The 17495-nt window shown below is 36.2% G+C and overlaps 1 protein-coding gene across 5 annotated transcripts in view; it reads right to left on the bottom strand.

Annotated features, from left to right (window-relative positions):
• Positions 1 to 17495, bottom strand: part of MRPS9 (mitochondrial ribosomal protein S9) — a 46227-nt gene that overhangs the window by 21443 nt on the left and 7289 nt on the right. For 3 of the 5 annotated variants that reach the window (XM_039327714.1, XM_039327710.1, XM_039327713.1), the window contains exon 2: positions 12193 to 12375. In XM_039327714.1, coding sequence (XP_039183648.1) covers positions 12193 to 12375 — 183 coding nt within the window. Of the gene's footprint in view, positions 1 to 12192; positions 12376 to 14504; positions 14592 to 17495 lie in introns of all 5 variants that reach the window. The other 2 variants (XM_039327711.1, XM_039327712.1) reach the window with 1 other exon arrangement.

Raw genomic sequence — 17495 nt, 5'->3', positions numbered from 1 at the left:
CTAGCTCCACTTTTTCTCTGCTAAAATAGTGGCATTATTGATAAAGCTTGATTTTAAAAAATGAAGTTAATGTTAATGCAAGAAAAGAAAGAAAACTGAATCCATTCAAGATAATTTCAAAATCTTTTGACTGATAGCCTCCATTTGTCTATAAAATAGAAGCACTTTAAAATTCTTTGGATTCTGGTCATTTTTCTTTTCTTTTTTTAAAGACAATTTTATTGATTTTCTAGTTTTACATTTAAATATTTGAAAAGCAACGTGGTGGCTGAGCTAATCAATAATTTAATAACATACAAGTATCTTTAGTACAGATCTCAAACTATTACATTAAATATTTCCTCTCTTTTCCCCTTAGTATTTACTGTCTCATATTTAAACTAATACAATTCTTATTATATCGATTAAATAAAAAAATAACTTTCTTACATTTATCAATAATTTTTAATTTATACATATCCTAGTTATTTTAACATTCAATCTTTATAGACAATCAATGTCCTAATTAGTTTTTTCCAATTTTTAGTTTCCCATTAATATTTAAATTTAACATTTAATAATTATAATTTCCAAGTTTTAAATAACCCCCGTTACCTTTATCACAATTCATCCCAAGATCTAATGTTCAGGACAAACGTCTTATCTATTTGAATATATTCGATTTTTCACCATCTTACATTAACTAATTAATAATACAATATAATATTCTTGTTTTCTATTAATTTCCAAATATCTTAAATTTAGTAACCAAAATTTCTTATTTCAACATTTAATACTTCCTTTTTTTCTTGGTATCTACTATCTCATATTTAAGGTATTGTTTTTATTATAACAGCTAAGTAAAAACATATTTATATTCATCAATAGATTTTTAGCTTATATACTGTATATCTTAATTACTTTTACATTTAATCTTTATAAACAAATCAATATTCTAATTTAACTGTTAGTATTTATACTTCCAAGTTTTAAATGACCCAAGTTTTATCTCAGCTCATAACAAAATCTAGTATTCAAAATACACATCTTATCTATTTGAGTATGTTCTATTTTAATTCTTACTAATAAGTCAAAGCCCAAATTTTCTTCAGTCTTATTCTAGCTTTCTTTCTTTGCCAATTCGTCTTCCATGTCCGTGCTTTTAAGTCATCAAATAAATCTCCCTGTGTTGTTATGTATGTTGTTTGAAGTAGAAAAAGCCATCCGGTCGCCATTTTTTTGAAAGGATTAACAAATCGTCTCTATTTTTCCATCTCGACAGTTTTCCTGAACTGTTTATCTTCTCTTCAGTCTGTTCTTCTTCCTGATCCTCAGGTTTCTTCTGGTTTATATAGAAAGTCTTTTCCCTTTTCCATGTTGTCAGTCCCATTAACTGTGTTTGTTGATCAGTTGAATCTTCTGTCATAGTATTTAATTGTTCCACTTCTATTATATTCTGTGTAGTTGATTTTTTAGTTGTGATCAAAGTTTGGGTTCATATATCTAGGCTGACATCTTGTTCTTTTCTGTAACTTCTTATTTTATCAGTAGCTGTAAGAATAGTTTCATAAATTGCTTTCAACATAAAGAGAATCTGTTCCTGATCTTAATCCATGTTCTCTTAGTAGTGTGCTAAATTAAAAGCTTTACACTGCCAGCAGCTTCGACACAGGTGCAAGGAGACTCACCCCGGGATGCCTCCCCACTCAGTGGAAGGCTTCATTCCTGCCCTCAAATCAAGGCCGGCACACATGAGAGTACAGCATACCCGGGCCACAGACGGCATTGGTTCCTGTGCCCGGCCGACTCCAATTCCACTTTGCCCCATAGGCATGCAAATGAAGCAAACATTCCTTCCCCCCTCAGAATGGAAGCTTCCGGGGGGCATGATCTCTTTTGCAGAGAATTTGTGTTTGAACTCATGCAATATTACAGCACCCAGGAGTTTCTATTGTCGGCACGAAAAGCATTTCCAAGCCGACTCTGCTCTCCCTCAAAGGGAAAGAAACTGCAGCAGAGACAGATTTTGCAAGATAAATGAGTCTGGCATGGCAGGAACGGAAGGGGAAGCAGTTGTGGGGAGGGGAGAAATAGCGTGAATGTTGCAGAACCTCTGCGATTGATTGTAAAGGCTAATGACTGCCGTGGTGCTGCAATATTTGTAATTTTGGGATTTGCTCGTAAACACTAGGGGGTGTTAGTCATGGAACTTTGAATGAACGTTAAGTGAATGCTCGTAACTCAGGGATTACCTGTATAGGCAGAAAAATTTAACCCTTCAACAATTATCTGAAGGGATTATAAAGAAATTACTTAAATTGTTTACTCAGGGAGAAAAACTATTTTAAACAGGAATATATAAATTGCTCTGTCTCAATAGGCAATTGAATTGTGATTTTAAAAAAGTTGAAAAGTCTTAGTTTTTCCTAAGATAAAAGAATTTACTCGCCTGAGTTATAAGAAGGCTGATTTAATTTTACTTCAACATTGTACAGTTAATAAAATCTGTTGCTTTGAAAATTCTAATTAGAGGATTCTGATTGTGTAAACTTGTTACCCAAAGTTATTATGTCAGCAGAGATGGGTAACAGGTATGGTGATAAGTAATGGAACCAAATAAGGAAATGGTTCTGAGGCACAACTTTGGGGGGGGGGGCGGAGAGACTTCTTTGGAAAGCACAAAATTTATTAACCAGTTTATCCCACAAATGTTTCAATAACAGACAAATGTTTAGTTGCTCCCAATGATATAATAAATGGCATGGCTACATGCTGTTTGTGAGCATAGTACATGAAAGGCTATGAGGAAGGCTATGTATTTTTAGGATTTTGTATTAAGGAGGAACTAGCATTATGTGCTTGAATGATCATTTGTTATACCTGTTAATTATTTTGAAATGTTTTTATTGCAGTGCCGTGATAACCACATAGTACAGTCATATACAATCATGTATAATTCATTATGAGAATGAATGTTAAACTATTGTGTCACAAAATAGTAATGCAAAAGAAAATTATCCATATGATAAAAAATAGACTCAAGCAAGCAGTTAATATTTTCTTTTCTGAAGAACTGTGTTGCATTGTAATTATATTAACTCAAGGATATTTCTTATTAATAGTATTTTCTATGGACACAGACTGGTTTGTCAGCACTGTCAACCTATTTAATATGTGTAGAGTGTATAAAGATCTCACCTATTACTTTATTAATATCTTATTGGCATTCCACACAGGGATTCTGAGAACTCAGCAGCAAACAAAAAGGATTAGCTTGATTTTATAGAAGGGTATTTTGATTCTCTTAGTGGCTTGATGAATTCCCATTTGTTAGTCAATGGGGATATTGTACATACACAAAATAGGTGAACATCCATTTGTGAACAAATGGGGATTAATTATAATGACAATAGAAAAACCCATAGTGAACCAACGGATATTAAACACCACATAAAGCAACATGTCAAAAGAATATATTATAGAATATTTGGACCAACTGTGTATATATAACTAGTCTCCTCTATATTTGCTTTTGTTTGATGATTCAAATAATCTCAGCTATGAGAGCAAAAAATCCTGACTGCAACATTGCTATAATTAAAGCAGAATAGCTCAATATCTGCATATATGCTAAAGACATAGAAAACAAGCCTAAGGCAATGACCAGTTCAGCATTAATTAAGATTTTTGCAGGTCATGTCACTTTTTACTATAATGTCCATATCAGGGAATGATCACTTTGCTCATCTCCTGAAAATTAAGTTCAATGATTAAAATGGATCTATACTAAGCAAATATCACTTGGCTAAGAGCTTTCAAACATCTGTTAGACTCACAATAGGAAAGTTGGTTGGCAAGCTCTCAATTTAAATCATACTTTTGAGATATTTATTTATTTATAAAATTTATAAGCCACCCCACTCCCGAAGGACTCTGGGCGGCTAACAATAAAAAACACATAAAACATAACAAACAAACAGTACAAAGACAGTCATCCAGGGGTCAGGTTTTATAAACCCCAGGCCTGCCAGAAAAGCCAGGTCTTAAGTAGCTTACGGAAGACCAACAGGGTGGGAGCGGTCCTAATCTCCGGGTGGAGCTGGTTCCAAAGCGTGGGCGCCATCACAGAGAAAGCCCTCTGCGGCCCCGCCAAATGGCACTGTTTGGCCGACGGGGCCTGAAGGAGGCCCAGCCTGTGGGATCTAACCGGACGTAGGGAACTATGAGGTAGTAGGCGGTCTCGCAAATAGCCTGACCCTGAGCCATATAGGGCTTTAAAGGTAATGACCAACACCTTGAATTGGACCCGGAGACCAATAGGCAACCAGTGCAGTTCACGGAGGATAGGTATAACGTGGGTGTATCGAGGAGCACCCACTATCACTCGCGCGGCTGCATTCTGGACCAACTGTAGTCTCCGAATACTTTTCAAGGGTAGCCCCATGTAGAGCATGTTGCAGTAGTCCAGACGTGAGGTGACAAGGGCGTGAGTGACTGTAAGGAGAGCCTTCCGGTCCAGGTAGGGTCGCAACTGGTGCAACAGGCTTACTTGTGCAAAGGTCCTCCCCGCCACAGCCGTCAATTGATGATCCAAATTCAGCTGTGGATCAAGGAGGACACCCAAGTTGTGAACCCGCTCCGAAGGGGGTATATTTTCCCCCGCAAGAGTCAACACTGGACAGTCGACATGATCCTTGGGAGGCAACATTCAAAGCCACTCGGTCTTGTCAGGATTGAGCCTGAGTCTGTTAACCCCCATCCAGACCCTCACGGCTTCGAGGCAACGGCCCATCACATCGGCCACTTCACTGAGAGAGCTCGGGGAGGAGATATATAACTGGGTATCATCAGCATACTTATGAAACCTTACCCCGTGCTGTCTGATATCTCACCCAGCGGCTTCATATAGATGTTAAATAGGAGGGGAGAGAGGACCAACCCGTGGCACGCCGCATTCAAGGGGCCTCAGGGTTGACCTCTGCCCTCCCACCAATACCGATTGTGACCGGCCAGAGAGGTAAGAGAACCACCGTAAAACGGTGCCTCCCACTCCCACCCCTTCGAGTCGTCGCAAAAGGATACCATGATCGATGGTATCAAAAGCCGCTGAGAGGTCGAGTAGCACCAAGACAGAGGAATAACCCCTGTCTCGGGCCCGCCAGAGATCATCCATCAGCGCGACCAAAGCGGTTTCTGTGCTGAAGCCGGGTCTGAAGCCAGATTGAAAAGGGTCTAGATAATCTGCTTCATCCAGAGACCATCAGAGCTGGAGCGCCACCACTCTCTCTACAACCTTCCCCACAAAGGGGAGATTGGAGACTGGACGGAAGTTATTTAAATCAGCCGGGTCCAGGGTAGGCTTCTTGAGCAGGGGCCTCACAACCGCCTCCTTCAGGGATTGCGAGAAAGACCCCTCCCTCAATGAAGCACCTGGAGCCAGCCTCGTGTCACCTCCTTGGCAGCCGAGACCAACCAAGAAGGACACGAGTCCAATAAACAAGTGGAGGCACTCATTGCTCCCACCGCTCTGTCAACATCCTCAGCGGTCACAGACTCAAATTCATCCCATAAAACTGAGCTAAGACCTGCCCCAGTCATCTCAGAAGGCCCTGCCCAATCGGAGTCTAGGTCTGTCCAAATCCAAGCGATTTTGTCTGATAGGAATTGCACAAATTCCTATATTGCATAACAAATGCAAAAGGCTCTTTTTCATATGATCTAATAGCAGTTGAGATCGTTGTATAGAAAATTTACCTGCAGAAAAATGTCTGATTCTGCCAGTCAATTGACCATAAGTGAAGAAATAGTACAATGGCAGTTTAAGAAATCTTATTACAGCCCAGCCAACTTTATCATTGTGCTACTATTATAAGAAAAGTACATTTTGTAATGAAAATTTCTGCTACTTCCTATGCACATATTTAAAATCTTTTAATTTTACTTTACTTGCCATGGAGCGCAAATCATAATTTCTTAAGTAATTCCAATGTTGTCCATTCCCACAGTACTTCATCAACCTTATTACATTAGCTGCCTTCAAACCAATATTCAAACAAAAACTTGAAAAATTAATACTATAACATTCTTAATCCAAATAAAGCGATGGATGCATAGTGGACTTAAAACTACGGAGAGAAAAGGGGATGATCAATTAAGAGTTTATATATACAAAACCAATACTGTATTATATATATCAGTAATGAAATATTTATTCTGACCCACCTATTAAGAAAAATATACACTGAGACCTTAACAGTGTTTTTAAAATAAATTATGCTATAATTTGACCAAAAGGAAAATTAGCATAAGCAGGATCTGTAAGTAATAGCTTCATAGGAGAAGAGTTAAGGTGGGAACTAATGTTGTAGTAATATATTAATCAATATTTAACTAGAGGGGATAATATGTGTATAATGTGTTGTTGTTTTGATGCACCTTTTAAATGTTCTGATTGCTTTGGGTCTTGTATTTTTTCTTTTATCTTCTTGGATTTTTATTTGGTTTTGTATTTTTATTTTAACTTTGTTCTGAATAAAATAACAAATATAGGAAAGTAATAGCTTCATAGGAGGAAAACAGATACTTTATTTCAAAATAATTATACATAATTCCTGTTCAAACTATTCTATATCAGACAATATAGTTTAGATGAGCTTTATAATTTTTATTTTATCAATCATGGTATTTTGATGCCAAAAACCAAATTACCAATCAGTTTTTATTAGAACATTTAAGCATTTGAAATATTATGTTTGTGTTGTCCCAGGAATTATTAAATGCATTATTTTACTTACTATCATAAACAGTCTTGTGAAAATAAAATTCATATTTTCAAAAGATAACAATAAAAATGTTTTTAAAACAACATTTTATATATTTTGAAATCTAGGTATTAAAATTAAGCCACGTGGTATCTCCAATACTCTCAAAATTAACTACAGCAATAAAAATACTGCTTTATCACCATAATACAATGGTATATACTTTTTTAGGACAAGAAAAGACACTTTCAACATAAATGACAATTCCCAAGCTGTATTCCTTTCGGGAAAAAGTTCTCTTGCCATTAAAAAAGAGAAAAATCATACTTTTCTCTACTACTTGAAGAAAGCATTTGTGAATGAACTAGTTTCTTAAAACATTTCTTTTATACTGGTACACTAGACAATGGCTTATCTTTCTCTAACAATCAAGATGTCTGATCTTCCCCTAACCCACTAAGGTCCTTCATAATCTCACAGTAATTCAGTGTCCAAGTGGTGGCAGTATATAGCCAAGCTTGGTTGGTCTTGAAAAGCTACATAAAGTTGGGCCTAGTTAGTCTTTTGATGGGAGACCACCATCAAGAAAGCCCAGGGCCACCGATTAGACTACCAAGATGAAAAAAACATCCTATAATAAGATCACAAACCATTTTTATATTGTTGCCAAGAAAGCTACATGGGCACACCTACAATATCATCAAAAGCAATGCTCAATACTTATGAAATATTGTGAAAAATGATACATCAAATGGAATGGGCAAAGTGAATCAAAATAGTAAGTTGTATCAAATTATACATAGTTCTGCAATATTTAATCAAACATTATTTTCATTAGAACTTATGACTGTTTCAGCTTTCTTTTTATTTGCTTAATGTTAAAGGATTTGACTGTTCAAAAATAAGGCAGATTCTTTATTCCTTATGTTAAAAGTTAAATCACAAAATAAAAAGATTATGTTCTCAAGTCAGGAAAAAGCACTGGGTCAGGACTGCAATATCTATTAATTAGGTATCCCAGCTGGGCAGCAGGTATGCAGCTGTTAACTTGATCAATGACTTACCTAAATGTCATCTCTACTGATTCGCTTATAAATTACCAGCAAGTGAGACTAATGTACAGGTGCTAATTTATTTAAACTGTTCTCTAGATTTCTACATAGCTTTATAAACTGCATCTGGCACCTAATGTTAGCTGTCAGTTGTACTTAGACATGCCTGTCCTAACGACTCTGTTCATTAGAAATGAGCACAAATTATGAAATATTGTGAAAAATGATACATCAAATGGAATGGGCAAAGCGAATCAATTAGAGAAACTTCATACTGCATATTCACACATAGGAGAATAAAACATCCTGATTTCAGAGCACAGTCTATAAAACCAATTAAAAAGCAATTGGTAGGCTTCTGAAAAGTTATATATCAATTTACTGGGCTTTCCCCCCCTAAGACTCATGGTATAATTTATAGCTTAGCTATTTGATTTCTAAAAAATAAAGCCTCTAGTAAAGTACTGTTCTGAGCAAAAATAACCTTTGAAAGCAATGACAATGCTGTCAACATAATTCTTTGTAGGACTTGTTTCAAAACATGTATCCAAAATGCCAGAAAGAAAAGAACCATAGGATGTCTACTTTGGAAATGCACTACATGCACTGATTAACAGTAGACAACAGGAGATGCATAAGTGCTAATCAGAAGGAATTATTGCCATTCCAAGCGTAAACCCTGATAATTCTGCCCACAGTGTTAAGAGGCTTTTATATTTTGTAACAGAAATTTAATTATGTATAGCAGGCACTGTTACACAATCTAAGTATTTACAACACCTGATATTAACCTGAAAACTGAACATTCATTATATACACTATGCTTTGCTAAGTAACAGCACTGTGCAAAAAACAGAAACTATGTTTTGTTCCAGACTTGAAACATACTCTCTTTGGAAGTTTTTGCAAATATTTCTCAGAGTGATATGATTTTGCAGACCCTAATAGGAAAATTTGAGTTCTTTCAGGTTTTGAATAAACAAAATCCAGGAAGGTTATACAGAGAGGGCAAGCCCAGTACAACTCTTCCAATATCAATCTGACCATTAATTTTCCCAGAATCTTCATTTCCCTACATCCCACTGGTTACCAATGCCATTACTGGTGTGCTTAGTTTTTGCTCACTGTCCTCACAGAACATGGATGCTTTGATCTGTCTCCATACATGTTTCAGTCTGGATATGGACTACAAGCTTCTGTTAATGAGCACAAACTGGTGTGCAGTGGTGGCGCAGTGGTTAAAATGCAGTACTGCAGGCTACTTCTGCTGACTGCTGGCTGCCAGCAGTTCGGCAGTTCGATTTTCATTGGCTCAGGGTTGACTCAGCCTTTCATCCTTCTGAGAACGGTAAAATGAGGACCCAGATTGTTGGGGGCAATATGCTGACTTTGTAAACTGCTTAGAGAGGGCTGTAAAGCACTATGAAGCAGTATATAAGTCTAAGTGCTATTGCTAAATAATATCTTATTCTTTCCTGACATCATTTTAAAAGAAAAAAATATATGAGTTCATTTCAAATAAGATGAATAAGATTTTTAGAATATACACCTATTTTCTTGAGGAAACAATAATATCCTAGAACAGCTGAGGTAAATTATACTATGACTAGATTTTACTCCGTCTCCCCAATTCTGGGAGCCATTGGCTTTAGTCTAGATTTGAAATGCTTTTTGATGCTCAAGATGCTGCTTTCTTATCTGTTAAAAATTGTCATATTTTCCTTCATTTCTGCTAAGTCCTAAGAAAAACAGGATACAGATTGTTTGGGAGCAAGCTATGCTATCATATGAGTACTAGTAAGCCAATGTATAAAAAAAGCAGTTGGATGGGAAGGCACTACTTGCAAAGAAAATGTGGGTAATCAAACACGCTTCGTGTTTCCCATACTTCCCCTTCCATTAGATTTTTCTTCATTGACCACATTGAAGACTTTAATTAATCAAGTATGAAAAAAACAGCTGGGAGATGGGTATATATTATCATTGTACTACATAAACAAACATTAACTGTTTTGTTTTTGTTTTGCTTTTAATTTTTTTCTCTCCTTATCAGGTCCCTAAGTTGTGGGCCAAATCGATATTCTTTAACAAAATAGATTAAGAAACTGGTCAAGGTGCCAGACATTTCTTTTCAGCATCTCTACTCAAATGCTATATAAAAAATAAAGATATTAAGGAGATGGACTCAGGTGACATAGAAGCAGAAGTGTTTCTGCAAGACAAACATAAGAATTGGAGGATGGATACTTAAATTCCAATGAACATGATAGATGAGCCAGAAAAACATTTTTAAATTTCATTTTCTCAATATTTTCATTTTATGTTTGATAAAACATTTCAGTCCTTTTGATATTTCTAATTCCAGCAGTCAATTCATTATTTGCAATCACTAGATTATGCTAACAAAACTCCTAAGAATTTTCTTCACACACCGAATAAAGCTTGATTTTTGACTTTTCCCCACTTTCCACAAATCTTGAAATAAATCTGAACAATTGTTCGTGCCTAATGAAGGTCCAGGCTTGTTTTATCCTTCTTCTGAGTAATCACACCTTCCAACTTATTATTCCTTTCTTCTTTGGAAGAATTGTGAAGCTGGAAGCGTAAACTTTTGTGAAAAATAAATAATAAAAATAGGGAATATATTATGTATTTCTGACTGCTATGGTAAATATTGCTTTGATTCAAGAGGAAATTAGAGCTCCTGAAACATTCTAAACATGCCCAAAAAATGATTTTTACCCTTGTAAATTAAACAACATGTATATATTTAAGACTAAATAATTGGCAACTCATTCTGAGGATTTAAATGCTGGAATGGCCCTATAAGCATATGTCTCAGTACAGTCACCTCGAGAACAATGGAATCCTATATAAATATGGCTTTTTTCTGATGTACTTAGCAGAAAGGTCAAAACTTGAACCACACTGCTAACAAACTGTAAAATGATCCTGAGTAAAAAATCCTTTTGTTCAAGTCCTATAAGAGAATTTAGTTTCAGATATTAGAATTGTACACCTTATGTCATTTAAAGAAAGAAAATACGCTAACAGGAGAATTAAAAGACATAATTTTAAAAAATGAAAGTGAAATATAAGAACTGCCTTGCTAAAAAAAAAAAAGAATACCAGCATAGTATTCAGTCTTCAATAGTAATCAGCTAGATCAGTGGTGCAAACCTATGGCACGGGTGCCAGAGGCGGCACTCAGAGCCCTCTCTATGGGCACGCGCACCGTCACCCCAGTCCTAGGCCTTCAGCTGAGTTTTATAAAACCTTTTCGCTTTAGGTCTCTGCCGCCGTGTGCAAAAAAAAAAAAGGTTCAATCAGTCAATTTCAACTTCCCGTGGGGAAAAAAAAAGATCTTGCAAACTTGGAATTGATTGATTGAACTTTTTAGTCCCACCCAGTCTGCTGTTACCACCGCAGCCACGCCCACCCAATAAGCCATGCCCACCCAATGGGCCACACCTACCCGGCACTCGACGATACATAAGTGGGTTTTGGGTTGCAGTTTGGGCACTCAGTCTCTAAAAGGTTTGCCATCACTGAGCTAGATGTTTTCCAGTGCTAAGAAACAAGGTACAATGATAATATTTCTTCCTTGTCCCATCATTTCATCTTTAGAAGTATGTGGAATTTAAATTATCATCAAACCAATCGACCTCTGCCATCGTCTGATACTCAACTATAAAAATCATTTAAAAAGGAATGAGGGAGAATTAGGTTAGAAGATAGGTAGTATTAAATTTGGTAGTTTTATTTAAAATGTCCATAAAATGTTGTAAAACAGATAATCTAGCACAAGTAATACTAAAAATATATTTACAGGCTTTTGGCTCATTAACCAATACTTACTGAAATAAGAAATTAAAGTGAAACAAAAGTCTAGTTTTAGACATGTTTGCTCAGAAATAAATTCCCATGGATCAACCTCTAAAACAGGGTGCAATAGCTGCTGCCCAAAACATTGGTCTTAGGAAAAGGTCACTTGAGTTGCCAGTTGTTATAGTATCATATGTGAACCCCTCAGCATAAATATACCTAGCAGGTCAAATTATAGATAAATGCTTCAAAATGCTATATAAACCCCAATAGTGGTTCTTAACGAACTCAGATCAAGGGGATTATCCATTAGTAGTTTTTAAAAGAACATGCTGTGCTTTAGCAAGATGGAGTATAGAGTTCTACCCTGTGAAGCCTGACCTTGCACAGTAGTAGGGGTAGAATCTCTATTCAAAGCCATCGCTGTAATGTTTTCTATGTACAATAGTATTCTCTGGTATGCTGACAGTTCGATTAAAATTCACAGAGAGCTGAGAGACTCATGCTGAAGCAAAGAGCTTTCAATTCTGAAGCTCTGCAGTAAATTACTTCTCCAACTGCGCAACCATACTTACATCAATATCCTCTTGGGTAAAACTTTCTGGATCTTCTCCCATCATGTTAGCTAAATGTCTCTTTCCTAAGTTGAACTCTTCAATCTGTTTTTTAATAAAAGATTCTGTGTATTGTTTAGGTCCTGGAGGAACATTACTTTTCTTCTGAGATGCTGAAGTGGTAATGCAGATTAGCCTTACCATCTAGAAGAAAAAGCACAACAAAGCTTTTAAAAACAGTAACATTCATTAATATTTGAAGATACATGATACAACAATTCTGCTGAAGTTAAACAAGCCTTGGCTTCATTAGTACCTGCATGAGACTTTATCTGAGTTTTTATATATCACTTTGATTTGATGATGAAACAAAGAATATAATAAATACATTGTGCACACACACATGCATACCGATGCACCTCACATACAGATAAGGGAAACCACAGGCAGACACTGTGGAGATAAAGAATCACAAGTAACATTTTTGGAGGGTTGAGGGACTTTTTTTAAAAAGCTTCATGTCTTTTTTTAAAAAGCTTCATGTCTTTTTTAAACTACATGTTTTGTCTTTTATCTTCTTTTATCTCAAAATCAAATAACTTAGTATTACCATATCTAGATTGCAAAAATATAGTCTACATGGCCTAAAACAACTGTTGCTAATTGCTGCCATTTAATAGTTATTTGGATTTTTGCTACCAAAACAGGGTTATCTTTTTTGTCTCCTGTCATTGTGGACACAGGAATTCCCAACATCCATAAAATAGGGGTTGGAAGCTCTAAGTTGTCCACTCGAGGTCTAGACCAAAGAAATTTTACTTTGAGTTGAGAAGCTTATAAATCAAATAAATAAATACTAAAATCCACAAGTGAGCAATGTTTTTACTATATTAATAACAATCAAAATATCACAAAGTATATGTGGGGCAAAATTCATCTAACCACTGGTTGCTTAACAATGGAAATTTTGTGGTCAATGGTGGTCATAAGTCAAAGTCATGCCAGTTGCAAAGTGCCTGAATTTTGAGTACGTGGCCAGGGGTGGGGAGAAATCACTGTAATGGTCCAGCGGTTTCAATTCACTTTTAGTGTTGAAATCTCAATCACTAAACAAATAGTTGTAAGTCAAGAAATACCCATGTCTCTTATCTTCCCTCACTATCAAACCTCATAAAACAATCTATTCAGAAGAGAATCTATTTGCACCTCCCCCTATAAATGTGTAGATGAGAATGCTAGGTTGGGTGAAAAGTTTTTTTGTTAATAAAAATCAATTACATTGAGTATTGCAAAACCAGCACGCAAATTTAAAAGACATTCCAGTACTAGCTTATTTGGTTTTGCCCATGACAAAAATGATAAACATTTTTTGTCTTCTCCATGCTTGGTTATTCCATATAATAAAGACAAATTAAATCAATACTATTTTGAAATTAATTTAACATCATTCAGAGTCCACTGAAGTTGGGTAGCCAATAAAATTAAACAAACAAATAAGCAAATAAAGGCTTGGGAAGCACATAGGCAAATATATCTGGAAGACTTTAATATATGAGGAAGATCAACATGAACAGCTACTTTGAAAAAAAAATCCTAAAACACACTATGCTGTATAACATGTAGAAGTAAAAATTAGCTTTGTGAAAAGTTCCTTTGCTTGTTATCAGCTTGAAACACTTACTAATAGAGTGTGTCCTATAGGAAATCCTCATTAAGAAATTCATCTGAAGTTTTTTCTGAAGCTAAATTGCACCAATCCGTGTATGATTCAAATCTTCATATAAAATAATCCAATTCATATTGTTCATATGAAAATATGTATTTCAATATTAAATATTAAGTATTTATGAACTTGAAATTATAGGAACCTAGTAGCAGTACTAGTACTACTAGTAGTAAATTTTACTACTAAGGCAAGCATACCACAAATAAGTGTGATAGCAAGATTAATGATTGCTTGAAAAATACCTGGCATCTGTCTTTTAAATGAATTCTCATTAAGGGCTATACTTTCCTAATAAACTTTGTGTTTGGAACAGATGTCACAGTGAAACAAGTCACCATTTATTTTTGCAAACTGCCTGCCTCAAACACTAAGGCATGACTCATTTATGGGGTCCTACTGAAAATAACTAATAATCAGGCAAAGTGTACCTGTGAGAGTTTGATAAGTATGTGCAGAGAAAGGAAGACTGTTGTGTGTATTGCTTATAATCTAGAACACAAAAGCCTATGAGAGGATAATAAGGGATTTACTCAAGATTTTATTGCTGCTAAAAATCAAGATACTCAGGGTGCCAAATGTCACCTCAACAGCTCAATCTATCACATACCGTATTTACTTTAGTGAGCAGCTATAAAAACAATGGACAGTTCTTGCATTGATTCTGCATTTCTTCTGAATTCTGGTATTATTTATTCTGAAAGAAGTTTAAAGGCAAACAATTTGTAAAATACAATCTCAGTAATAAATACTTGATGCAAGAATTATTTGTATCACTTTTCTTTAACTTGTTGTCCTCCAGATATTTTGGAATACAACATTTTTAGCATGTTGGGCATCAGTTACTGCAGCTATACTAAAGCACCTAGAGCAGGGGTGTCAAACTGCCGGCCCGTAGGCTGGTTGCATCATGCTGAGGTTGTGCCCACTCCATCTCCGGCAATGCAAAAGAGGTCACGATACATCACGACACATCACGTGATCCGGAGAGTTTGACACCAATGACCTAGAGGGTCTAAGTCAAGGAAAGACGAAGAGTAGAACTGGTGTCAGAAATTGTTAACTGCTTTTTTACAACTTCAGATGAGAAATTTTGAGCATCTTTTTCTACCATTTACCATACAGACTTAGGCAGGCCATTTAAAAATCCTGATTCAGAAGCTGAACAATTTATTTTTTCCGTCTTAAAACCCTAGTGCATCATAGCAAGTACATTTCCTGCTCAAAACAATGATTCTCAAAGGCAGTTATCTTCCAGCTTTTGTGGAAGATGGCAAGATATGGCTAGACAGATTTGTTTTTCTTTTACCAAGATAATCAGCGGGTAAGACAACTGTAATTTCAATCAAGCACTCTGCCAAAAGAACAGAAGAAGCACTGGCAAAGCAGTAATGGCTCAAGCTTGGCAAAGAGCCATCTTCATGCACTTCTTTATTTGTCCTGTGTTCATATTAACAAAGCTTCTCAGCAGTCTAATTATTCTATAAACAGATTATTGAAGTTGTCTCCACGGAAAGACACAAGTGAAGAAAGCCCGCAGAACTTGGAAGGTGCAATTTGGCTGCTATATCCAATAGATTAAGCTAAACAATTTAGAAAATATGCCCATTCGGCTCATACTTTTTAGATAGTACTGGACACATATCCATTTTATTTCTCTGCTCTGCAGAATTTTAAATATATCTTTTCCAATATAAATTAAATTGATTTTAATTAAGCAAATATAAAAGTAAAGTTGCCGTTATTTGCTAAGTATCACTTTAGGGAAACAGAAGAGAGAAATTGATTTTAATTCCAGAAGGGTTGAGATTAGGCTTCATCCTAAAATTACATTAGGTGACATCAAACTTTACATTTGTATTGCTTAGTGGTAGAAATGTTGGTCCCACTTACCATTATTGAGAATTACTTGTACTATATGACATTTCTTACTAGTCAATATAGAGGCCATGTACACATAAAAAAGGTAAAGGTAAAGGTTTCCCTTGTTGTTTTTAACAAGCTCTTATCTAGAATTTTTTTTGTTGTTTTGTTGTTTTAACAAGTTCTTATCTAGAATTTTTTTGTTAAAAATCAGTGGAACTTGTAAATTTATCTTGGAATTTGGCATAAGGAATTTCAACTTCAGCAATACAACTATATTACTTAATGGTAGAAATATTGGTCCCACTTACCATTATTGAAAATTACTTGTACTATATGACATTTCTTGCAAATCAATACTGTGTTTCCCTGAAAGTAAGTCCTACCCCCAAAATAAGACCTAGCTTGATTTTTTGGGGGTGTGGGCCTAATATAAGCCCTACCCCAAAAATAAGCCTTACTTTTGGGTAAGGCACAGACCTAAAAATAAAGCTAGGGCTGCCTCACACGCCCCATTTACCTGGCATTTACCTGGCAGCCAGGCCTCTCACTGGCTCACTTCTTCTGTGGAGTCTTTTGCAGCCAGGCCTGTATTTCTTAGTCAAGGCTTTTCTAGAAGGCCATTGCATACCAATCCATAGCTCAGTACTCAGCTGCATAGGCCTTCCAGAAAGGCCTGACTGTGAAAATGCAGGCCAGAATGTAGCTGCAGAATGTAGCTGCTCCTTCAGCCGCAGAAGTAGACCAGCTGGGCTGGGCTGTCAGTGCCGGAGGTGAGTATAAAAGACATCCCCTGAAAATAAGACATGGTGCCTCTTTTGGAGGCAAAAAAAAAAAAGTCCCGGTCTTATTTTCAGGGAAACACAGTATAGAGGCCATGTACACATAAAAAAAGGTAAAAGTGAAGATTTCCTTCTTGTTTTTAACAAACTCTTACCTAGATTTTCTTGTCCAGTCGTGTCTGACTCTAGGGGACACTGCTATCTTAGTTTCCTAGCCCAGGAAACCAGTGTTGTCCAAAGACACTTCTGTGGTCATGTGGCTGGCATGACTATGACCAACGCACATGGAATGCTGCTACCTTCCCACCAAAGTCGTACCTATTTATCTACTTGCATTTGTATGCTGTCAAACTGCTAGGTTGGCAGGAGTTGGGGTAAATAATGGGAGCTCATTTTGTCACCCAGCGCTCGGTTCTCAAATTGCCAACCTCCCAGTCAACAAATTCAGCATCTTAACCACAGCTACATCACTTTCCAAGGATATATCTTCAAACTGTCACCTCTATTTTACCATAAGCCCATGGCTAAGGCAGTGCAAAGAGTGCTTTAAGTGTTCCATCATGGAAGAGTTATTTCTCATGATATGTCAGCATAGGACTTTCCATGTTAATATGCTAAAATACATGGAGGGGAGGACATGGTTGGGGGCAACTATCAGTTCAGATCCTATTGGTTCTGCAGGTCTCCTGTGAGATGATCCCCTTGATCAGCTCTACTGATGTTTTGCAGCAGTTTTAGTTGTGAAGGAGACCAGGATCCCAGTTGCTGCAGAAACTTTCTTTGTACATTGTGTGCATTTTCCATAAAGATAACTTAACTGATTGATATAAAAGTGTTTGTTACCTTAACCAACGAATGGTGCAACTTAAAACAACTGACAGACAGACATTGCACTTCATGACTTTTGCTCTAGAATAAGATTTCCATTAGAGACATGAATATAAGGTAGTAGTCCA

The sequence above is a fragment of the Crotalus tigris genome, unplaced genomic scaffold, assembly GCF_016545835.1.
Source record: "Crotalus tigris isolate CLP2741 ecotype Arizona unplaced genomic scaffold, ASM1654583v1 scf7180000024366.1712601, whole genome shotgun sequence".
Classification (NCBI taxonomy): Eukaryota; Metazoa; Chordata; class Lepidosauria; order Squamata; family Viperidae; genus Crotalus; species Crotalus tigris.
The sequence above is the reverse complement of the archived record's forward strand: the minus strand, read 5'-3'. Positions and strand labels throughout refer to the sequence as shown.